Genomic DNA, 23,184 nt, shown 5'->3' with positions numbered 1-23,184 from the left:
CAAAGACTCTGGACGTTATACATAAAACAAGCATAAGAAAATGCCAAAAGGTGGAGAGAAGAAGGCAGACTGGCTAGGGACTCTGGGACTGAGGAACAACATCGTGGTGAGTTCCCTGGGTTTCCTTTCTGCCTTCTACATTCCAGACTTGGATTAAAGAAGTTGGCAACTAGAAATGCCAATGGGCACAAACAAAAAACTCCAACGAGAGCCTGCTCTATCCAGCCAAAAGACCATGAAAGAGGTAGCCTAGCAAGACAGAAAATTTTTAGACAATAACCACTCTATTCCAAGCACTCCAGAAAAAAAATGTAGCCCCACTCCCACCCATGCCATCAAAGGTCCAGTAGGAAGCCAAGACTTTTATCTTTGCTAGTGGTAATCAGCTCCCTCCCGCAGTGTCAGTGAAGACCACTCGCAGAGCCTGGACATCCACCTGCCCCCAACCTAGCAGTACAGTCATGCGCCGCTTAATGACGAGGATGCATCCCTATGCGAACATCATGGAGTGTACTTACGTAACACCTAGGTGGTAGACTACTACCATGTTTCCCTGAAAATAGGACCGGGTCTTATATTAATTTTTGCTCCATAAGATGTATGATGTTTCAACTGAAAATTAGGGCTTATGTTGAGGGGATGTCATCCTGAAAAATCATGCTAGGGCTTATTTCCAGGTTACGTCTTATTTTCAGAGAAACACAGTACACACACAGGCTATATAGTATAGCTTTTTGTTCCTAGGCTACAAGCCTGTACCGCACATTACTGTACAAAACATGAGATTAAATCAAACATAAGAGAAAATGATGCAATCAAGAGATACAGTAAACATGAGATATATGAGGCTGCTATTGGCCTAACACGGTACAATGCTTTACAGCAAACTTCTTTTTTATAAGTAGAAAGAGTATACTCTAAAATAATGATAAAAAGTACAGTATAGAAAATACATAAACTATTAACATAGTCTTTTATATCATTATCAAGTATTACGTACTTGTATGAGCTACATTTTCACACAACTCGAAGTGCAATAGGTTTGTTTACACCAGCATCACCACAAACACGTGAGTAATGTGTTGCATCTGTCCTTAACCGAAGTGCCATTATGTATTGCACTATTATAATGAGGTACCTTTACCCTACCCACTGGGGTGGTATCGGTGGAAGCCTAGTGGGGAACTTGGACTTCTATCCCAACTTGCAGTAACAAGGTGGAGAACTCCCTCCTCTCTCTTGCTGGAGTGGTATCAACAGAAGGCAGCTAAAACAGAAGGCTTCAATGAGAGCCAGAATAGCAGTATACTGCAGAGAAAGCATGCTGGACCCATGAGTAAGATCCAGAGTCTCATAATGTAATACCCAAAATATCCCAAGTTTCAACTGAAAATTACTTGTCAACCAGGAAGATCTCAAATTGAATGAAAAAAGTCAATCAATAGATATCAAAAAAACAAAAACAAAACAACAACAACAAAAACAAAGAGAGAGAGAGAGCGATGTTACAATTATCTGACAAAGTTTTAAAGGAGCCATTATAAAAATGCTTCAATGAACAATTAAGAATATGCTTGAAACAAATAAAAAAAATAAAAAGTTTCAGTAAAGAAATAGAAGACATAAAAAAAATGAAAGGTAAATTTTACAACTGAAAAATATATTAACCAAAATAAAAGCTCAATGAATAGGGTCAACAGTAGAATGGAGGGGACAGAGGGAAGAATCAATGAACTGGAAGATGGAAGATTAGAAATCACTCAATCTGAACAACACAGAGAAAAGAGACTAGGGAAAATAAAGCCTCAGGGACTTGTGGAACTAAAATAAAATACCTAATATTCATATAATTAGAGTCCCAGTAAAGGAGAAAAGGGGCAGGGCTGAAAAAGTACTCAAAAAAATAACAGCTAAGAACTTCCCAAATTTGGCAAAAGACATAAGCCTAAAGATTCAAGAAGCTAAATAAATTCCAAATAGGACAAACCCAAAGAAATCCATGCCAAGACACAGCATAGTCAAATTTCTGAAAAGTATTAATCAGATTAGGTCTCAGTTAACTCCTAATTATCCTTCAACACTGTTCAAATTATCTTCTCCTAATATCCTAATATCCTCTCCTAATATCCTATCCCACTGTACACTATAGTCTTCCTTCATAAGACTCACTGCATTTATAATTACTTGCTCAATGTTCATCTTCCCCATTAAACTATAAATTCTACTAGGGCAGGGATTTGGTCAACGTTACATCCACAGGAGTTAACACAGTGTTTACCAAATAAAAGATGCTCAATTAGTATTTGTTGAACAATGAATGAGTGATTCTTCTTCAAAAAAAGTTCCCTCTTACCACCGATCTGTTTTGTCCTTTTCTCAAAACTATCCCAGAGACTCACCTCTTGATCAGTTGTGATTGCTTCCAGGTTGGCCTGCACTTACCTTATTAGTTTGTAGAATTCTTGCATGAAATGCAGCTGGCCAGGCATGAAGTAACAGGTAAGCATAGGAGCGAATGGCATAAACTGGGGAATATTCCCAAGTCTGAAACCCCTTCCCATAGATGAGGTAATGTGTCTGAAAGTACAAAACAGATGGATTCTGGGTTATATTGGCAAAAAAATCCTTGTTAAAAGGATGCAGATGAAGTTTCTAGGCAAAAATATTAATGAGCGAAGATACACAAAAATGTGGAAACTCTCAACAAGATTTTCAACTAATGGGTAAGAATTAAAATGACCCAATAATGAAAAATATTAGGACATTATAAATTAATTCTACAAGACCGTTATTTGATCAACATTAAAAATTTGAATTTTATCTTCTATTTATTTTTTTAAATACTCATTAGCCAAAACAGAGAAACTCTAAATTTTATGTTTTCCTTAAACTGCCTACACTAAACATTCTTTATTTTTTTGATGTGATCAGAAAATTTGACCTCTGAATTTTCTATAATAGGAAGTCAACAGGCTTATAAATCTATATATCAAGAAATAGAAGTATAAGCATACTATTTAGTAACACAGTTTTAGTAAACATCAGAAGAAATAACGGAAAAAAGTTGAAAGAAAGTGGTTGCCTCTGGGGACTGGTATTTGAACATAAGTGAAACAAGGAGCTATTGTTTTTCCTTAAAGTTTTGTAGTAGTGGTTAACTTTAAAAACTATCTCAAAGTATTATTTTGATTAAAAATAATTTTTAAGGAAATTACAAATTATATCTTTTTGTAAAACAGCCAAATTCCCTATAGCCTTCAATAGTAGGCAAACCATCAGCTTAGAACACTAAAGTGAAAATAAAGTTCTTTTGCTAGTAGTCACTCTTGTGTATAGTGTTTGCATCTTGATTGGTAACAAGGTCCCAAGCAATGAAATCAAGAACACAAAACAAAGAAAGAAAGAAATCACCTACTGGTTCCCAGTAGTTGAATGTTTCATCACAGTCAGAGATGTTGCTCAGGAGAGCAGCACATAACCTCGCTGAGAGCAGACACTTAAAAGCAGTAGATCCTTCAGGTGCCCAGACTTGTCCTGCTTTGTTCGCAGAGAACCTGCTCAGAAACAAAAAAAAAGTATGTCAGGAAGGACCTGCTTACTAGAAGGACTAAAACTAAACAGAAAGGAAAAGAATGGCAAGAGACAGCAAAGTACTCAAGTATTCACCTATAAAGGTGAGTCATTAATAGTTCTTAGATCAACTTTAATCATCCCTTCCACTTCCTGTTTTTCACGTGTAAAGTAATTCATACACTTTAATTCTTTGCATCTACGACGCTCCATTTATCCCATGCCAGCTAATCACTCACTTGAAGACCACAAAGCTCTCATTCTCTCTTTCTTCTCTTGACAAGGTCATTAGTTCCCATAGTTTTATTCATTTCCCCATCTGTTCCAATGTATAGAGGCCTAATATGTGCAAGGTTCGTAACCTCTTCCAATTCCATACGTTGACAGCTGCTTTAAAGCAGTCCTAACCTTCCCGGGCTTGAGGAGAGAAATGACTGCTGGTCCTAGAGATTGGGGGACCCATAAATTAGAGTCAAGAGTCGGGACTTTTGGGAGAATGAAGGAAGCAGTGAGAGGCAGCCGAAAACGGTAAACTGTGTGCTCCTGCCAATTTCTCCCAGAGGCTCTGCCAACTCAAACACCAGGACGCCAGCCCACTCTGGCTGGACCAGGGACAGGAGCTTCACAGACCCGCACCCCAGGTTTCTTTACAGAAAACATGGGACCAGAGGTGGGGTGTCTATGACGGGGTGAAGACCGAACGCTGACCCGCCCAGGAAGAGCGGAAGGACGTGGGTGCAGAGGCAACCCGGCCCTCCCGGCGAGAAGGCCCGCCCCAGCGAAGCCCAGCGCGGCGCCGGCGCGACCCTCCCGGGGTCAGCCTCTCGCGGCGCCACCAGCCCGGCCACGCCCCCACCGCGACCGCACACCTACTCTGTGCGGGGCTCCGCGCCGCCCGCTTCCCGGCTGCACAGCAGCTCCCGCAGTTTGTCCGCGGCAGAGGCCGTGTCCCCGGCGCTGCCTCCGCTTCCCTTCAGGCGCTGCCGAGCCCCTCGGCCCGCCATGGCCTGCGTGGGAAAAAGGGTAGAATTCGGCACCTTACGAAGGCGGCGAGCGTGGAGACATAGCTTTGGCTGGCAAACGGTGTCCGCCGAGGGACAAAAGACCTTGACATGCGCAGACAAGACCAAATTACAGCGTTATGGGACCAATTGGGGCAAATCCCTGAGTAGAAAAAAAATCGAACCTGAGACTTTACTTTTACCGTCATAGTTGCTCCTTCCACATACTTGTAATGCTGGGCATTCCTCCCTCCAACTCTCTCTTCCTTCACTTTTCAGCATTCTTCACTGCTACAAAAAAACCGTCCTTCAGCTCCTCTATCTAAAAGAAATCACAAAGTAATTAAACAACTGCAAGGTGAGTACGCGTAAATATTCAGTTAAAAATCATAGCACAGCTGCCTATCAAAGGGTAAGTCCTTAAAAGGTCACTGACAAGTTGCCCTCTCTGTATTTTAGTAAGAGTGGGAGGGACAGCCTGTAATTAACTGCTTCAGAGACACAGCCCAAATGGCAGAATATAGAATAAGGAAAATGAAAAACTGAAGAAATTTTGTGCAGCAAATTCAACCAGACACCGGTGACTGCCATTGCTACTACAGCATAATGGTAAGCATTTTACAGTTTTTATCCTTTTTAAATTGTATTCTCATAACAACCTTGTTTTATCAAGAAGGAAACTGAGGCCCAAGGTTGCATAGTTAGGAAATGGTGGAGCCATATACTAACCCAGGTCCAACCCAACCGAGGAGCCGTAATCCAAACCAGAACTTACTACAAAGCCCATGCTCTTCCAACAAAGAGATCAAGAGAAAGCTCTTGATTTCATATGGGCATTTTTATAAGTATACAGGCATCTAGATGATATCGTGCCTGTGACTCCCAAGGTTCATTCACCAGTTCCTGACACTGTGCCCACTCCCCCAATCACAGAGCTCTTCCTACCCTGTGGTGCTCTGTACCAGTAATTAAAACAAGTTTATAGAGGGAATGCTAAACTTGACAGGGTCTCAGGTTGATTTCATACTAAAAATTTCCAAGTATTGAAAATGGTGATTGATGATATTGCTCAATTTCCATGTGCAATTATTAGTTACCAAGTTTGGACATCCCAGCCTAGCTATATCTCATACATCCATCTCCTTTTCATTTCACTCTAACACCAGCCCCTCTTTGCCTCTACCTAGGACTACAACAGCATCCTTACAGGGATCTCCTATCTCAAATTCATCCTGTGCAGCACTGTCCAGTTAATTCTCAAAAGCACGACTCGTGTCACTTTCTTAATCAAAACTCACATTTTTCTTATTGCTTGCCAAATAAAGTACAAACTTATTTTTGCATTCAGTCTTTCATGAACTAACTCCAGCCCCACCTGCTTTTCTAATCTTATCTCCCACTACCTTCCTATACACACTTTACATTCCAACTAGCTTGAAAAGTGCCCCAAATGCTCCCTTATCTATACCTCTGCTCATATGCCCTCTACTTGGAATGCACGCCCTTCCTTGCCTAACAATCCTCCTTTGAAATCCCTGCCTTTAAGATCTAGCTCAAATGTAACCTCATCAATGTACCAGGCACTATTGAGGATAAAAGAAAGCTGTAAATCACATTATATGCCCTTAATTAGTTTATAGTCTATGTAGAGAGCTAAGCAATACATGTGTCCATAAGAGATCCCTTGATTCTTCATTCCCCAAACTTACTCCTATGCCAGTTTTCCCATTCATTAATGACACTCTAGTCTTCCAGGTGCTCAGGTCAAAAAACCTAGGGATCCTTTTTGATTCCTCTATTTCTCTAACTCCACACCCTCCACCCATGTACGTATATTTAATTCATCAGCATGTCCAATCTAACAACTTCTTACACCCTGGTCCAGGCCACCATTATCTCTTGTTTGCAATATCATAATAACCTTCTAATTTGTTTCTTTGCTTCCATTCTTGCCTTCCGATGTGCTTTTCTCCAAATACAAGAAAAAATGAGACAGTTATTTCCTTCACAACTTTACAATTCCAATCAATGGAGCCTAACTATTAACAGGAACATACATGAATCCACATTAGAGTACCCCATTCTTCAGTCCTGGGCTGAGCCAAGCCCACAGTGTCTCTTAGAGATGCTTACAACAGAAGGACCCAGAATCTAGGCAGGCAAACTTTCGAGTGAATCACAGTTGAGAGATTACTGTGAAAAAAGACTAGAGAAGGAGTACAGTAACGAAGTGGCAGAAAGAACATGGGCTGTATGTAGAGTCAGACAGAAGCAAGTATGAACTCTAAATCTGACATTTATTATTTCCATGACTTTAACCGTCGTCAACCACAGAATAAAAATCATGATGATACCAATACTATTATGGAGCACTTGCAACTTACCCAAGCTAATAAATGTTGGTCTGTCTGACTCTAAAAACAACTCTTATAAATTCATTTACTGAAATGATACTATAAAGGGAAGAGAAAATGACAATGTGGAAGATGTATTTTAATATATATACGATGAGCACTCAAGTTCTATTGCCTCTTTGGCATTAAAGCATCTAAAGTACAAGATGTTGTTTTATTTGTTTGTTTGTTTTCCTAGCCATTACTCAGGATCAAAATACTGCACAACTCCAAAGATCACTAATCACATTATAGTCTATAAGTTTAAGTGACCGAGTCACAGGTATCCTTATAATCAACAGTGGGTATAGTCACAAGATAAAATATTTTTTAAAAAAAAGAAAAAACAGTCCAGAAAGGACTACCAGTTACAAATTGGTCTTTTTCATCCCACACCCATGAGGATCACACTGTAGAAATGAATTTACTAAACTACCGAGGTGTCACATGTAGTCGTTGTTGAATCTCTTTCCTAAACTGGGACTGCATTGATGTTACCTGCTGCTGGGTAAGGGCCTTGTCACAGGTCTGGTAGGTCAATCTATAGCAGAGACTGACCTGTTCAGTCTTGGGATGCTGAAAACGACTGAGGAATTGTATGGCTATGACAGTGTCCTGGGACACTGCTCGGGCCACAGTATGAAACTCTAGTTCATCAAATCCTTTTTTCTCATCTAACCAAAAACTAATATCATGCACAAAGCATGGAGGACATAGGGAATAGCTTTTAAAGGGTTCTATTTTCCCAGGAATAAAATTATTCAGGAAACGTTTATCAAAGGTCCACAACATCCTCCAGTCAGAGATACCCCAGACAAGCATGGCTAATAGGTCCAAGTTTATAGACACAAACACAAAACTCTGGTCTTTGTGTAGAATGCTTGTAGCAGGTGTGGTGACAGATCCAATAATCAGATCCTTGGCAAAATCTGGGCCAAAATTATGACACTTCACATTAATCATATAATCTTTCCCATTTGGTTGAAAGACAAATTCCACTGAACTGCTCCGTTTAGAGCCCTCCGGAAATGTCTGAGTCAGAAAGCTATCTAGAATGCCCTTCAAATGATCCAGTAGTGACTGAAGACAGCCATCCTTCAGATTTTGATTAAATCCAAGGATAAATAAAGTCTCATGAAATGCTGGCATTGTAAAAGGCAAGATGAGGCACTTCCGAAAGACAGGTCCACTGAGGATGTGCAGAGAACCTGGGAGGAAGTCTGGTGCTTGAATGATAGCCTGAACATGAACTAGGAGAGAAGGTCTGAGGCAGACCTTGGCTTGACCATAGATTCCTTCATGAGCTTCTTCCTTACCATCTCTTCCAGGGCTCTTGGGAAGGCTAAGTTCAGAAAATGACTCTAAAAAGTCCTCCATGTCTTGTGTTGTCCCACCAGTTAGGGGCTCAGAATTTGAGTTATCCTCAAGGAGATTAACCCAAAAGGCTGCTGATAGATCACAGTTCCAGGAAGTGAGAACACTGGTGCCTCCCTGTGGCAACAAAGGGAAGGAGCACGTCAGCCGTTTTAGAGGGAAAGCTTTGCCCAATTCAGCAATCAGTTTCTCATTTATGGTTTTGATAGGATGACATGAAGATGCTTCTAGGAAACCCCTGTTTAAACACAAAATGACATTTTTAACTTAAAATAATAAGTAATTATAATTAGCTAGAATTAAAAGTACAAATAGCTGAATAAAAAAGAATTATCCGTAAGTTGATCCTGAAAGGAGATAAGAAATCATCCACCATAAACAGAGAAATCATGTGTTTCAGAATTCTGACAGCCATCATGCCTACAATATACCAGAAAATATAACAATTTTTAATTCTAAAGAGGGTTATGGAGGCCAGATTGACAAGTATTCACAGCACTAACATCATAAACAGTATATGTAGCATTCGTTCAATATATTCTTGCCATCAAGCCAATCGGGACACAGCTAGAGACAGAGTGATTTCTGGTAAAATAACAGTTACCTGTTCAATTTTCCTGCAAGTGCTTCTGGTTCTGGAAAGGAAAACCACTGGCCACCCAGTTTGATCCTGAAGACTCTTGGTTGCAAACCTTCAAAGGGTAAGCTCTGGGTGAAGATATGGTTCACAGCACCTTCTATGTGAAAGGACTTATCTTGACTCCTGGCAAAATAAATACCAAGTATGAAGTCTGTCATTAAAGAAAACAAATGTTTCTAGAAACTGAGTCAGAAAATTGGCAAAGGAAAAGTTTGCCTATGAAATATTTTTATTATTAGTGAGAGAGATGAAAAGGCTTAGACTTCTGTTATTACTTACCTATATCCAGTGCACTTGTACCCTGGCACAGCCTCACAGCTGAAGGGATGCACATCACTTAAAATGAATCCCCCCAGAGCTGCCATGGCAACCACTTGCCAACTGTTGTGCCATTCTCTTCTGGGATTATCAGCAGGAGTCCCACCTTGTCCTCTACACAATGCCACATGGACTTCTCCTTCCTCTGCAAGAACCTCTGCACAGCTAATGAGGGGAGGGGGACACCAGCCATTTATCAGAAACAAGTAGAAATTAGCACAGGAGTTAGCTGTATATACATGGTTTGGCTGTGAAATAATTAAAATTCATCATAGCCATTTGCAAAGGTCTATTGGACTTCAAACATGCAAAGAAAGTAGCTGGAAGTAAATAAGAATATAAATTCAATGTTCAACTTATAACTGATACTAGTGGCTGACCAGGTTGTAACCCAACTTGGTATTTGCATTGTTCATCTACCGGTATATCAATATCTGCCAAGTTCCTATACATGATTCACTGATCAAGCTGTTCTTCCCCTTGGAGAAAGATGTTCTTTTCACTCCTCTCCTGCCTATTAAAATTCTATAGTAAAAATACTAACTTAAAATACTGCCTCTGTAAAAAGTTTAACAACTATGATCCAAAGAGACCTCCAATTGTATCACGTTTTCGTATAATAGTGTTAAGCACTGTTTTAAGTTCACAATTTTATGAGGTAGTCACTGTTAATATCCTGTTTAAGATGATGAAAAAAGGATTAATACCTAAAATCAAACAGCTATTAAGTGGTAGGTGTGGATTTGAATTCAGGCAGTTTGGCTCCTAAATCCATAGTCTTAGCTATTAAACTATACTGGCTACCAGTATTTTGCATTATCAAAAGGTGGTCCTCCCCTTACACGTCTGACTTTCCAACTAGATTGTGGGTTCCTTTGGAGCTTTATACGGTATTCTCTCTAAACCTATCCTAGTAACTTACACACACGTATGCCTAATCTCCCATGCTATAATGTTTGAGTGCAGTAACTATGTAATGTACACCTTAAACATTTTGTGAGTGCTCGCCTTTCCTCACCTCTGGAAAAACTTGGCAAGCAGTTCCCTGTTCCTAGCTACTCCAGCTTTGCGTCCACAGTGCGGAAAGTTAAAATAAATTCGATCGAACTCCCTGTCGTGCAGTTCAAAGGCATCTGCCAGCTGGGTGCAGTCCACACCAAAACGTATCTTGGTACCTGGCACGAAATATAGGCAGGAGGATGTCTTAAGACCTGGAACCAGAGAAAACCTCTCCCTAACCTGAACCGTGCGAAACAACCCAGGTTTAGGCACAGAGCCGGCTTTCACTAAATGACCGCGGGACGTTCAAGAGCAATCCCCACGTTGCCTGAATCCCCAGGTGCCCACCCTTTCCACTTTGGGCCACGCAGGAAGCTGGGCGGGGCTTCGCGGAAGGGGTGGCCTCACTACCTCGCTCGTGCAGGCGCTGCAGGTTCTCCCGGGCCACCGGGTCCCGGGCTAAGTCGGTCGGATGCTGGAGGCAGGTGGCGGTTAGACTAGTGCTCGGATCAAGGGTCTCGCTCAGAGCGGCGGCGAAGGAGAAATTCCCCTCCCCAACCAACAGGAGGCGCCGAGGGGCCATGGCCTCAACTTGCTCCCGCTCGCGTCCTCGGAGGCGCTCATTTATTACCTCACCTCTTTCGCGGGTCTCTTGCCACCCACTCTTCATCCGTCGCTTGTTAATGACGCGCCCGCAGCTCCTGGTTGCCTTGACAAAGGAGTACTGCGACTTCCCGGGAGGGAAATAACCATGCGTGCAAAAGCGAGACGCCGACCACGCGGCCCTCTCAGTCCCCCGCTCACTCGGGAATGTCAAAATAAATGCCTTTTAGCTCGAGGACTGCCTTGAGCGACTTCGTTACACCTGCATGAGGTCACAAGTGAGGCGAGTCCTAAGTGAAGGAAGCGGGGCAGGGCTGAGGCCAAGCAGAGGTTAAGCTGTGTTCTTCATGTTCGTGTCACAGAGGATTTTATAACAGCCTTCATCTCATCCGAAATGGCTGCTGCCCATTGTCTCAGCAGCTCGGAATTGCTCCAGGTGCCTCTATCTTCTGCCTTTTATTTATTCAAGGAATACGAGTGCCTGTAATGTGTCACTGTGAGGGTGGTTAGATAGGTATATGGATGAGCAAAATGGGGTCTATGATTTCACTGAGCTTGTAGTCTGGTGAAGGCTACACAACAAAAGAGGCAATTCAGATATAGTGGGATGCCCTGCTATGAGTGGAGTAATTTCAAAAGATTTTGAACAGGAAGATGACACAGATTTTCAAAAGTCCAGCTCTCTTCTGAAGAAGGATTGGAGAAGAACAAGGCTGATGGCAAGAGCAGATAGGAGGCTCCTGCAGTAATAGAGACTAGGGCTGATAGTGATCTGAACTGGATCTTGGCAGTACAGATGGAGAGTAGTGGACTGATTCAGAAATAAACAAGACCTAGTGATTTGGATGGATGTAAGGGGTTAAAACAGAAATCAGAGTCGAATATAAGCCCCAGGTTCCAGGAGTGGACAACTGAGTGGATACTGATGTCTGTCCTTACAGTCCCAGGACAGTGTCACCTTGGTCTACAGTCTGAGCACTAGGCCTGCTGGACTTTGTGGGACCAGCTACTCTTTAATCATCATGCTGTTTGTTGACATCACTACATGCATCTAGCTTCACAAAGGCACGTGATGTGAGGACAGTTGCCTTTAAACTTACAGTATTGACTTTGTCCCTACCTGTGGAAAGGTGGATGGGTGATGACTCCCAAATCATGGCCGTCTATTCATGGTGATCTGGTTGATCCACATTATTTCTTTGCTTGGAGAACTGGGAGAGCCAGGTTTGGTGACATCTCTTCTTTTAAAGAACATGGACCAGAAGAGTAAGGTTTTCTGTTACTCTCCTACAGAATCTTCAAACAGAAGCTACTCAGCATCAAATTACTCTTCTTCAGGGAAGGTATTGTCTTCCTTCTAAGCCAAGGGGCCAGACTTAATTTTTGGACAAAAAATAATAATAATAAATGGTTAGGCTTTTGATTTCTATCAAAAAATTGAAATTCAGACATTGGTCATCTGGTATGTGCAAAGCACTGTTGATTGGGAGGGCAGGCAGAAGGAGAGGGTGTGATAATGAATAAAACACATCCTGTCCATAAGGATGTACAATTCAGCATAGGGGATTCAACACATACTTCCAGAATTCTTAACACATGGTAGAAAGTTGTAAATACAGAAAGATATGAACATAAGTTCTGTGTAAGACAAATGAGACGTTAACGAGAGAAGGCATATAGAATAAATGGCATTCGAACTGGGCCTAGAAGGAAGGAAACTATTATTTAGTGATCACTTACTGTGTTATCTAGTTTTCCAACTCTCACTTCTCCCTATTCTCTTTGACTATAGCAATACTCTTAATCCTTAAATTCCCACATCTCTAAATTAGCTGAACATTTAGCTAGTTCTCCATATAATATTGGGTGTACTAAAGTTCCCTCCCTTTTTGAGGGGTAGTATTTAATCTATATAGTAATCCACTACTGCTGAGTGAGAGGATAGGTGAAAGGACTCATGGACCTGGAGAAAAAGAAACAGAACTACAACAATTAAATTGGCGGGAAAGCCTAGATCCATAGTAAGATGTGCTCATAATATGCTTGGCCAAGAATGAGAAAGGGATGCCTCTTCTGCTGTCTGGTTTGTGCAACAAGCTTTTTTATTCTCACCTTTTCCCAGAGACAGTTCCTCACCTGTTTCCTTGCAAACCCACACTATGGCAGCCTCATTAATGCAGATGGCCATGCTGAAGTGTGGACAGATTGGAATGATATGTCCAAGTTTTTCCAGTATGGATGGAGATGCACCACTAATGAGAACGCCTATTCAAACCGTACCCTTATGGGCAACTGGAACCAGGAAAGATATGACCTAAGGAATATTGTGCAGCCCAAACCCTTGCCTTCCCAGGTAATCCAACTTTGTTTCCTTCTGTTAACAAAAGAAATACCAGTGGTCATTTGAGAGGCAGGAATCTGATAACTTCCAATGCTGAGTTCTTTCAAGCTTCTGTTCAGTGAAGTAGTTGGGTGTGGGCAGCATTCCTTAACTAGAATGCCTATCCCCCTTTACTCTCAAATTGAATATTAATTATTGTAAGGTAATAAAAGGGTGGGTAGTACTCTTTCTCTTGCTTCTGTTTAAACTTTATTCATCTACAGAAAACATATAATGTCTTCTGACTCAGGCTAGCCTTTCCCCTGGTCCTTATCTACCTAGACTTGTCATTTATTTGTGTCTTGCCCTTATATCTCTCCTACACAAACAAACAAACATACAAAGGTTATGGAAGTTAGTAGGACATATAGAACTCTAGTCAACCTAAAATATGATAGAGCCTGTTAGAATTCATGTCGCCGTGTCTTTTATTTCCCAATATTGGTTATAGACTCCTATATTTTTAACCTATTACTTTTTCTTTCCAGTTTGGACACTACTTTGAAACAACATATGGTACAAGCTTCAACAACAAAATGCCACTTTCAACCCATAGTAGGTGGACAGTTCTTTCTGATTTTTATGTTCTTAGGACCCAACTCAGGCCTAGAACGTAGAAGGAACTTAAATAAAAGTAAACTGATTGAGTGAATAAGTGAATGAATGAGTGGACGATTTCTGTTTTCTCAGTTTTGACAGGAGTCACTCTCTATTCCCTCAGAAACAACAGTGAGATTGGCTACTAAGAGTCCTTGCTATTGACTGATTCCACTTGTCTTTGCTTCTCTTTTCTCCTCCCTCAGGATATAAACGAGAGCCTCACTGGTTTCCAGGACATCAACCCGAGCTGGATCCTCCTCGATACAAATGCACAGAAAAGTCAACTTATATGAGTAGCTATTCAAAACCTCAAGTTGGGCATCACTGTGTATGTGTGTGTAATCAAAATCACTGCCAATTTCAGGGTCCAGGATTCTAAGAAAGAATAAGAAGCTTCATTTTTTTCAGAGTAGAATGTTGGAGGGATCAAATTCTAAGCAGAACCAAGAATTTAGCAGACTGTAGCACAGCTTCACTCTCTGAATAAATAAAGCACAGAAAATGTTCTCCATCCCCCCCTTTTTTTGGTTTTAACCAAGATTTAAATGTAAAATTTAAGTTGATTACATCTACTCTTTGTTCTACATTAGGGGTGTTATAGGAGAGCATTAAAAAGAATTGTTTCTAAAATCTGCAGCCACTCTGCTCTTCCCTGCCTTCCATTAGTAGCAGAACTACAAAATCCAGTATGACTTAGGTTACGTTTGGCTAGATGATTTCTGGGCGTGAGCCTGGTAGTCATGGTGATATAGTGTAACTTTATTGTGATCTTAATAAACTTCCCTCTTAAGGACTAGGAAAAGAAAAATAACTTTTTTGATTATTATAGAAAATTTAAAACATACAAAAGTAGACAGAATATTATAAAGACCTCCCATCTTCAAAAAGTTATGACCAATTTTATCTCCCCTATCTACTTTCTCTATTTTTTAAAAATTAATTTTGGGGCAGGTCACAGAAATTACATCATTTCTTCTATTAAGACTCCATTTATGTTTCAAAAAGATAAGACTGTCAATTTTTGACTCCCCACAAAGATCACCACAGAAACCTGTTGATTAAACAAGTGTGAGTTATTAAACCTGTAGCGAGGAACATCAACTTGACAGTCTTGATAATGATTCAAAAGGGGAATGTTAGGGTAAGGTATTTTCAGAAATTCGGGATAACGGCTCAGTTGGTTTAAGTTTAAGATGGGTCTTTCAAAGTGGGGGACTGATAGGGATTGAGAAAAGGTTGTGATTTATTTAGGATTAGTGAACACGGAGACAACAGTCTTAATTTTAAAATGGCAAAACATCAGTATTTTCCTTTTTTTTTGTCTCCTGTTTAAGATGACAATATAGTATATATTACCTCCCAAGCCTTTATTATTTTATGTTATAGATATGGAATTTATGTTGACTATGATGTTGGGTAGTGACTCAGTTTCATTTTTGTCTATATGTTTATCCCAGCGTCAGTTATTGAAAAGATATACTTTCTCCACTGCTCTTCAATCAACTGTCTGTGTACTCTTAGTTTTGTTTCTGCATTGTCTATTGTATTCCATTGGCCTAATTGTCATTCCTTATCCTATCTTACTATAATGCCTTAATTATCTCACTATCTTAATTACAATAATTTTACAAGCCTTAAAATCTAATGGATCAGATCCTTTCACCTTGTTTTTGACCCTTTGCAGTTCCATATAAATTTTAGGATCACCTTGTCAGTTTCCACAGAAAGATACTGTTTGGATGTTGATAGAAATTGCATTGTATTGTTAGATCAGTTTTAGAATTTGAGTTCTTATTAATTTTAATAATTCATTGGTGTGTGTTCTTGCAATATGAATACTATTTTAGAGGCGCATATTTTATGTTTATGTGTTATATATCTTATTCTATTCCCTATGTATCCAGCACAATTTTTTTGTGATAAAATATACATAACATAAAATTTATCATTTTAACTAGTTTTATGTATACAATTCAGTGGCATGAAGTACACTCACATTGTTGTACAATCCTCACCACTGTCCATCTCCAGAACTTTTTCATCATCACAAACTGAAACTCTGTTCCAATTAAGCAATAACTCCTCATTCCCCTCTCCTCCCACCCCCTGGAACCTCTATTCTATTTTCTGTTTCTATGAATTTGCCCATTCTAGGTACCTCATATAAGTGGAATCATATAATGTTTGTCTTTTTGTGTCTGGTTTATTTCACTTAGTATATTTTAAAGGTTCATCTATGTTATAGCATGTGTCATTTTTAAGACTGAATAATATTCCATTCTATGTATATGCCATATTTTGCTTCTCTATTCATTTGCTGATGGACACTTGGTTGTTTTCACCTTTTGGCTATTGTGAATAAAATGCTGCTATGAACATTGGTGTAAAATATTCGAGTTCCTGCTTTCAATTATTTGGGGTATATACCCAGAAGTGGAATTGCTGGGTCATATGGTAATTCTCTTTAACAGTTGGGAAATACCACACTGTTTTCCACAGTGGCTGTACTTTTTTACATTCCCACCAGTTGCAGTTGCACAAGGATTCCAATTTCTCCACGTTTACCAAGACTTATTTTCTGTTTTGTTTTTGTTTGTGTTTTATAATAGCCATCCTAGTGGGTGTAAAATGGTATCTCATTGTGGTTTCTTGTTTTTTGTTTTTTTTTAAGATTTTATTGGGGAAGGAGAACGGGACTTTATTGGGGAACAGTGTACACCTCCAGGATTTTTTTCCAAGTCCTGGTTGTTGTCCTTTCAATCTTAGTTGTGGAGACTGCCGTTCAGCTTCAAGTTGTCCTTTTAGTCTTAGTTGTGGAGGGCGCAGTTCAGCTCCAGGTCCAGTTGCCCTTGCTAGTTGCAGGAGGCGCAGCCCACCATCCATTGCAGGAGTCGAACTGGCAACCTTGTGGTTGAGAAGACGCGCTCCAACCAACTGAGCCATCTGGGAACTCAGCAACAGCTCAGCTCAAGGTGCCGTGTTCAATCTTAGTTGCAGGGGGCGCTGCCCACCATCCCTTGTGGGACTCCAGGAATTGAACTAGCAACCTGTGGCCCATGTGGGAATCAAACCGGCAGCCCTCGGAGCTAGGAGCACAGAGCTCCAACTGCCCGAGCCACCCCACCGGCCCTCATTATGGTTTTGATTTGCGTTTCCTTGATGAATAGTGATCTTGAGCATCTTTTCATGTACATATTGACTATTTGTGGAATGTATTTGGAGAAATGTTTATTCAAGTCCTTTGCCCATTTTTTGAATTGGGTTGTTTGCTTTTTTGTTGTTGAGTTGTCAGGATTCTTTATTTATCTTAATATATTCTGGATGTTAATCCCTATTCAGATATATGATTTGTAAATATTTTCTCCCATTCTGTGTGTTTGTCCTTTCACGCTCTTGATAGTGTCCTTTGATGCATAATAGTTTTCAATTTTGATGATGTCCAATTTATCTATGTTTTCTTTTGTTGCCTAAACTTTGGGAGTCAGATCTAAGAAATCATTGCCAAATTCAATATCATGAAGCTTTGCCCCTATGTTTTCTTCTAAGAGTTTTATAGTTTTAGTTCTTATGATTTAGTTCTTTGATCCTTTTGGGGTTCATTTTTGTACATTGCATAATGTATAAGGTACTTGTATATTGTGTCAGGTAAGGGTCAACTTCATTCTTTTCCCAGCACCATTTTGTTGAAAAGACTGTCTTTTTCCCATTGAATGGTCTTTGTGCCTTTGTCAAACATCATTTGACCATATATGGGAGAGTTTATTTCTGGGCTGTGTGTTCTATTCCATTGGTCTATATGTCTGAATTTATGCCAGGACCACACTGTATGGATTACTATAGTTTTGTTATAAGTTTTGAAACCACAAAGTCTGAGTCTTCCAACTTTGTTGTTCTTTTTCAAGAACGTTTTGGCTATTTGGGGTCCTTTGAGATTCCATATCCAAATAGGATAGATTTTTCTATTTCTGAAAAACAAAACAAAACAAAATCGTTGGGATTTTGATAGACATTGCATTGAATCTATAGACCACTTTAGCTAGTATTGATATCTTAATAATAATATGTCTTCCAGTCTATAAACATGGATATCTTTCTATTTGTGTCATCTTTCATTTCTTTTAACAATGTTTCATAGTTTTCAGTATACAAGTCTTTTCCTCATTAGTTAAGTTTATTCCTAAGTATTTTATTCTTCTTGATGTTATTGTAAATTGAATTGTTTTCTTAGTTTTTCTTTTTAGATTATTCATTGGTAGTATATAGAAATACCATTGATTTTTTTTATTAGTTTCAGGTGTACAAAACAATGTAATAGTTATACATTTACACCCTTGACATAGTGATAACCTTCCTCCCCCAATCTACTTACTGCCCCTCTGATATCATATATACCTGTTACAATTCCAATGACTCTATTCCCTATGCTGTATTCCACATCCTATGACCATATATATGTATATTAAATTATAGTTGACATTCAGTATTATTCAGCTTCAGCTTCAGGTGTATATTGCAGTGGTCAGGCATCTACACCGTCCATGAAGCAGTCTCCCTAATAAGACACGTACCCATCGGATGCATTATTGATTATATTCCCCATGCTGTCTTTCTGATCCCCGTGGCAATCTTGTGGTTACTAATTTGTGCTTTCTAATCCCTTCACTTTCTTCCTCATTCCCACCTCCTTCCCACCTAGCAATCTTCAGTTTTTTTTGCTATATCTCTGAGACTGTTTCTGATTAGTTAGCTCATTTATTATATTCTTCAGATTCCATATATAAGTGAGATCGTATGGTATTTGTCTTTCTCCGTCTGACTTATTTCACTTGGCTTAATGTTCTCTAGGTCCATCCATATCATGGCAAATGGTAAGATTTTATTCTTCTTTATAGCTGAGTAATACTCCATTGTATAAATATACCATGGGTTCTTCATCCAGTTGTCTACCGATGGGCATTTCAGATATTTCCATGTCTAGGCTATTGTGAATAGCGCTGCAATAAGCATAGGGGTGCATATATTTTTTCGAATTAGTGTTTTGGATTTCTCTGGCTATATACCTAAGAGTGGAATTGCTGGGTCATAAGGTAGTTCCATTTCCAGTTTTTTGAGGTACCTCCATACTGATTTCCATAGTGGCTACATCAATCTGCAATCTCACCAACAGTGCACAAGGGTTCCCTTTTCTCCACATCCTTACCAGCACTTCTTGTTTGTTGATTTATTGATGATAGCCATTCTGACCAGAGTGAGGTGGTATCTCATTGTGGTTTTTATTTGCATTTCTCTAATGACTAGTGAGGTTGAGCATTTTTTCATATGTCTATTGGCCATCTATATGTCTTCTTTAGAGAAATGTCTCTTCATGTCCTCTGCCCATTTTTTAATTGGGTTGTTTGTTTTCTGGGTGTTGAATTGAATGAGTTTTTTATAAATTTTGGATACTAACCCCTCATCAGATGTATCATTGACAAATATCTTCTCCCATTCAGTAGGAAGCCTTCCCATTTTATTGATGGTTTCCTTTGCTGTGAAAAAACTTTTTAGTTTTTTTTTTCTCTTACTTCCCTTGCCCAAGGGGCTATATCAGTAAAAATATTACTAAGGGTGATGTCTGCAAATTTACTTCCTATATTTTCTTCTAGGAGTTTTATGGTTTCAGATCTTACATTTAAGTCTTTAATCCATTTAATAATTTATTCTTGTATGTGGTGTAAGGAGGTTGTCCAGCTTCATGTTTTTCAGATTTCCCAGCACCATTTATTGAACAGACTGTCTTTACCCCAGTATAAATTCTTGCTTCCATTGTTGTACATTAAATGACCACATAGGTATGGATTTATTTCTGTGCTCTCTATTCTGTTCCATTGATCTATGTGTCTGTTTTTATGCCAGTACCATGTTGTTTTGATTACTGTAGCCTTGTAGAATGATTTGATGTCAGGTATCGTGATACCTCCAACTTTGTCCTTATTTCTCAAGATTCCCATGGCTATTTGGGGTCTTCTATAGTTTCATATAAATTTTAGGATTATATGTTCTATTTCTTTGAAAAATGTCATTGGTAGTTTGACAGGAATTGAGTTGAATCTGTATATTGCCTTAGGCAGTATGGCCATTTTAACTATATTAATTCTTCCTATCCATGAGCATGGTATGTGTTTCCATTTATTTGTATCTTCTTTAATTTCTCTCTTCAGTGTCTTATTATTTCCTGAGTACAGGTCTTTTACTTCTTTGGTTAAATTTATTCCTAACTATAGTTTGTGAAGCAATTGTAAATGGGAGTGTTTTCTTAATTTATCCTTCTGATTGTTTATTATTGGTGTATACAAATGCAACTGATTTCTGAATATTAATTTTGCATCCTGCTACTTTTCTAAGTTCATTTATCAATTCTAATAGTTTTTTGGTGGAGTCTTTGGGGTTCTCTATATATAGTATCATGTCATCTGCATATAATGGCAATTTTACTTTCTCCTTTCCAATTTGGATGCCTTTTATTTCTTTTTCTTGTCTGATTGCTGTGGCTAGAACTTCCAGAACTATGTTGAATAGTAGTGGAGAAAGTGGGCAGCCTTGTCTTGTTCCTGATCTTAAGGGAAATGGTTTTAGGTTTTCCCTATTGAGTATGATATTAGCTGTGGGTTTATTTGTATATGGCCTTTATTATGTTGAAATATGATCCCTCTATTCCCACTTTGCTAAGAATTTTTATCATAAATGGCTGCTGGATTTTGTCAAATGCTTTTTCTGCATCTATTGATATGATCATGTGATTCTTTTTTTTTTTAAAGATTTTATTGGGGAAGGGGAACAGGACTTTATTGGGGGAACAGTGTGTACTTCCAGGACTTTTTTCTCCAAGTCAAGTTGTTATCCTTTCAATCTTAGCTGTGGAGGGTGCCGTTCAGCTTCAAGTTGTTTTCCTTTTAGTCTTAGTTGTGGAGGGCGCAGCTCAGCTCCAGGTCCAGTTGCCGTTGCTAGTTGCAGGGGGCACAGCCCACCATCCCTTGCGGGAGTGGAAACCAGCAACCTTGTGGTTGAGAGGACGTGCTCCAACCAACTGAGCCATCTGGGAGCTCAACGGCAGCTCTGCTCAAGGAGCCGTGTTCAATCTTAGTTGCAGGGGGCGCTGCCCACCATCCTTTGCGGGACTCAAGGAATCGAGCTGGCAACCTTGTGGTTAAGAGCCCACTGGCCCATGTGGGAATCGAATTGGCAGCCTTCGGAGTTAGGAGCACGGAGCTCTAACCGCCTGAGCCACCGGGCCGTCCCGATCATGTGATTTTTATTTTTCATTTTGTTAATGTGTTGTGTCACATTAATTGATTTGCGGATGTTGAACCACCCTTGCATACCAGGGATGAATCCCACTTGATCATGGTGTATGATCTTTTTAATGTATTGCTGAATTCTGTTCACTAATATTTTGTTGAGGATATTTGCATCTATGTTCATTAAGGATATCGACCTATAGTTTTCTTTTTTTTGTAATGTCTTTGTCTGATTTTTGGGTCAGGGTAATAGTGGCCTCATAAAAAGTGTTTGAGATCCTTCCCTCCTTCTGGATTTTTTGGAATAGTTTGAGGAGAACAGATGATAATTCTTTTTTGACTCTTTGGTAAAATTTACCTGTAAAGCCGTCTGGTCCAGGGCTTTTGTTTGTTAAGAGCTTGGTGATTACAGATTCATTTTCACTGGTAGTAATCAGTCTATTCAGATTTTCCATTTCTTCTTGAGTTAGCTTTGGAAGGTTGTATGCTTCTAGGGAAATATCCATTTCTTCCAGATTGTCTTATTTGTTGGCGTATAGTTGCTTGTAGTATTTTCTTAAAATTTTTTGTGTTTCTATGGTGTCTGTTGTCACTTCTCTTTCATTTCTGATTTTATTAATTTGGGTCCACTCTCTTTTTTTTTTGATGAGTCGATTTTGATTATCTTTTTGAAAAACCAGCTCTTGGTTTCATTAATCTTTTGTATTGTTTTTTCAGTCTCAATTTTAGTTGTTTCCACTCTGATCTTTATTATTTCCTTCCTTGTACTCTCTTTGGGCTTATTTTGCTGTTCTTTTTCCAGTTCCCTTAGTTGTAAGGATAGACTGTTGATTTGAGATTTTTCTTGTTTCTTTAGTTAGGCCTGCATTGCTGTGAATTTCCCTCTTAGAACTGGTTTTGCTGCATTCCATAGATTTGGGGTTGTGGTGTTTTCATTTTCCTTTGTCTCGAGGTATCTTTTGATTTCTTCCTTGATTTCATTGTTGACCCATTCATTATTTAGTAACATGTTATTCAGCCTTCATGTACTTGTGTGTTTTCCAGTTTTTTTCTTGTAATTGATTTCTAATTTTATAGCACGGTGATCAGGAAAGATGCTTGATATGATTTCAATTTTCTTAAATTTATTGAGACTCATTTTGTGACCTAACATGTGGTCTATCTTGGAAAATATTCCATGTGCACTTGAGAAGAGTATATTCTGCAGCTTTGGGGTGAAGTGCTCTAAAAATATCAATTAAATCCAACTGGTCTAATGTGTCATTTAAGGAGGCTATTTCCGTATTGATTTTCTGTCGGGGGATCTGTCTCTTACTGTCAGTGGTGTGTTAAATTCCCCTACTATGATAGTGTTACTGTTGATCTCTGTCTTTAAGTCAGTCAATATCTGTTTCATATATTTTGGTGCTCCTATGTTGGGTGCATTGATGTTTACTACAGTTATGTCCTCTTGTTAGTTCGATCCCTTTATTATTATGTATTGCCCTTCTTTGTCTTTTATTATATTCTTCATTTTAAAGTTTATTTTGTCTGATATAAGTATTGCTACTCCAGTTTTTTTTTCTCATTTCCACTTGGAAATGCAACTGATTTTTATGTGTTGGTTTTATACTCTGCAACTTTGCTGAAATTGTTTCTTAGTGCTAACAAGTTTTTGTGTGTGACTCTTTAGGGTTTTCTACATGTAAATAAGATGTAGAAAGTTTTACTTCTTCCTTTCAAATTTGGATGTTTTTCTTGCCTAAATTTCTGGTTAGAACTTCCAATAATATATTGAATAGAAGTGATGAAAGGGGACATTTTTGTATTGATCCTGATCTTAGAGGAAAGACTTGCAATTTACACTGTTAAGTATGATGTTAGCTGCGGGATTTTCATATATGGTCTTTATTATGTTTAGGTAATTTCCTGCTATTCCTAGTTGAGCATTTTTATCATGAAAGGGTATTGAATTCTCTTAAATGGTCCTTTTGTATTAATTTAGATTATGTTTTTTTTCTTCACTCTGATAATGTGGTGTATTATATTG

General features: G+C 39.1%; 3 protein-coding genes across 9 annotated transcripts in view; 1 reads left to right on the top strand and 2 right to left on the bottom strand.

The window, feature by feature from the left end:
* Nucleotides 1–8,404, bottom strand: part of ALG9 (ALG9 alpha-1,2-mannosyltransferase) — a 104,847-nt gene extending 96,443 nt beyond the window's left edge. Inside the window, exons 1-5 of one of the 6 annotated variants that reach the window (XM_019715285.3) lie at nucleotides 8,281–8,404; nucleotides 4,800–4,893; nucleotides 4,444–4,577; nucleotides 3,416–3,554; nucleotides 2,443–2,577 (exon numbers count right to left, since the gene is read on the bottom strand). In XM_019715285.3, coding sequence (XP_019570844.3) covers nucleotides 2,443–2,577; nucleotides 3,416–3,554; nucleotides 4,444–4,577; nucleotides 4,800–4,853 — 462 coding nt within the window. In that variant the 5' untranslated portion in view covers nucleotides 4,854–4,893; nucleotides 8,281–8,404. The other 5 variants (XM_019715284.3, XM_088791460.1, XM_019715286.3 and 2 more) reach the window with 5 other exon arrangements.
* On the bottom strand, nucleotides 6,848–10,910 carry FDXACB1 (ferredoxin-fold anticodon binding domain containing 1). Its single transcript, XM_019715283.3, has 5 exons — nucleotides 10,707–10,910; nucleotides 10,315–10,471; nucleotides 9,258–9,461; nucleotides 8,943–9,101; nucleotides 6,848–8,576 (listed from the first exon to the last, which is right to left on the bottom strand). Exons 1-5 carry the CDS (start codon nucleotides 10,876–10,878, stop codon nucleotides 7,397–7,399), a joined length of 1,872 nt encoding a protein of 623 aa, XP_019570842.3. The 5' UTR covers nucleotides 10,879–10,910; the 3' UTR covers nucleotides 6,848–7,396.
* Nucleotides 10,901–16,269, top strand: CFAP68 (cilia and flagella associated protein 68). Of its 2 annotated transcripts, none has more exons than XM_019715293.3 (4): nucleotides 10,901–11,334; nucleotides 13,021–13,251; nucleotides 13,767–13,833; nucleotides 14,082–16,269. In XM_019715293.3, the coding sequence occupies exons 1-4, from the start codon at nucleotides 11,293–11,295 to the stop codon at nucleotides 14,255–14,257; spliced, it is 516 nt and encodes a 171-aa protein (XP_019570852.3). In that variant the 5' UTR covers nucleotides 10,901–11,292; the 3' UTR covers nucleotides 14,258–16,269. The 2 variants fall into 2 exon arrangements, with proteins under 2 accessions (XP_019570852.3, XP_019570851.3); XM_019715292.3 differs by having other exon boundaries at nucleotides 10,901–12,241.
* Nucleotides 16,270–23,184: the final 6,915 nt, after the last annotated feature.

This window comes from Rhinolophus sinicus, chromosome 14 (assembly GCF_057876585.1).
Source record: "Rhinolophus sinicus isolate RSI-liver-muscle chromosome 14, RSI-T2T, whole genome shotgun sequence".
In the NCBI taxonomy this organism is placed as follows: Eukaryota; Metazoa; Chordata; class Mammalia; order Chiroptera; family Rhinolophidae; genus Rhinolophus; species Rhinolophus sinicus.
The sequence above is the reverse complement of the archived record's forward strand: the minus strand, read 5'-3'. Positions and strand labels throughout refer to the sequence as shown.

Coding starts and splice junctions, on each gene's coding strand:
- FDXACB1 (XM_019715283.3), bottom strand. CDS start 10,878: ATGGCCCCTCGGCGCCTCCTGTTGGTTGGGGAGGGGAATTTCTCCTTC. Junction 9,102..9,257: donor TACAAGTGCACTGGATATAG/GTAAGTAATAAC, acceptor TTATTTTGCCAG/GAGTCAAGATAAGTCCTTTC. Junction 8,577..8,942: donor CTTGCAGGAAAATTGAACAG/GTAACTGTTATT, acceptor GTGTTTAAACAG/GGGTTTCCTAGAAGCATCTT.
- CFAP68 (XM_019715292.3), top strand. CDS start 12,068: ATGGTGATCTGGTTGATCCACATTATTTCTTTGCTTGGAGAACTGGGA. Junction 13,252..13,766: donor CCAAACCCTTGCCTTCCCAG/GTAATCCAACTT, acceptor TTTTCTTTCCAG/TTTGGACACTACTTTGAAAC. Junction 13,834..14,081: donor AATGCCACTTTCAACCCATA/GTAGGTGGACAG, acceptor CTCCTCCCTCAG/GATATAAACGAGAGCCTCAC.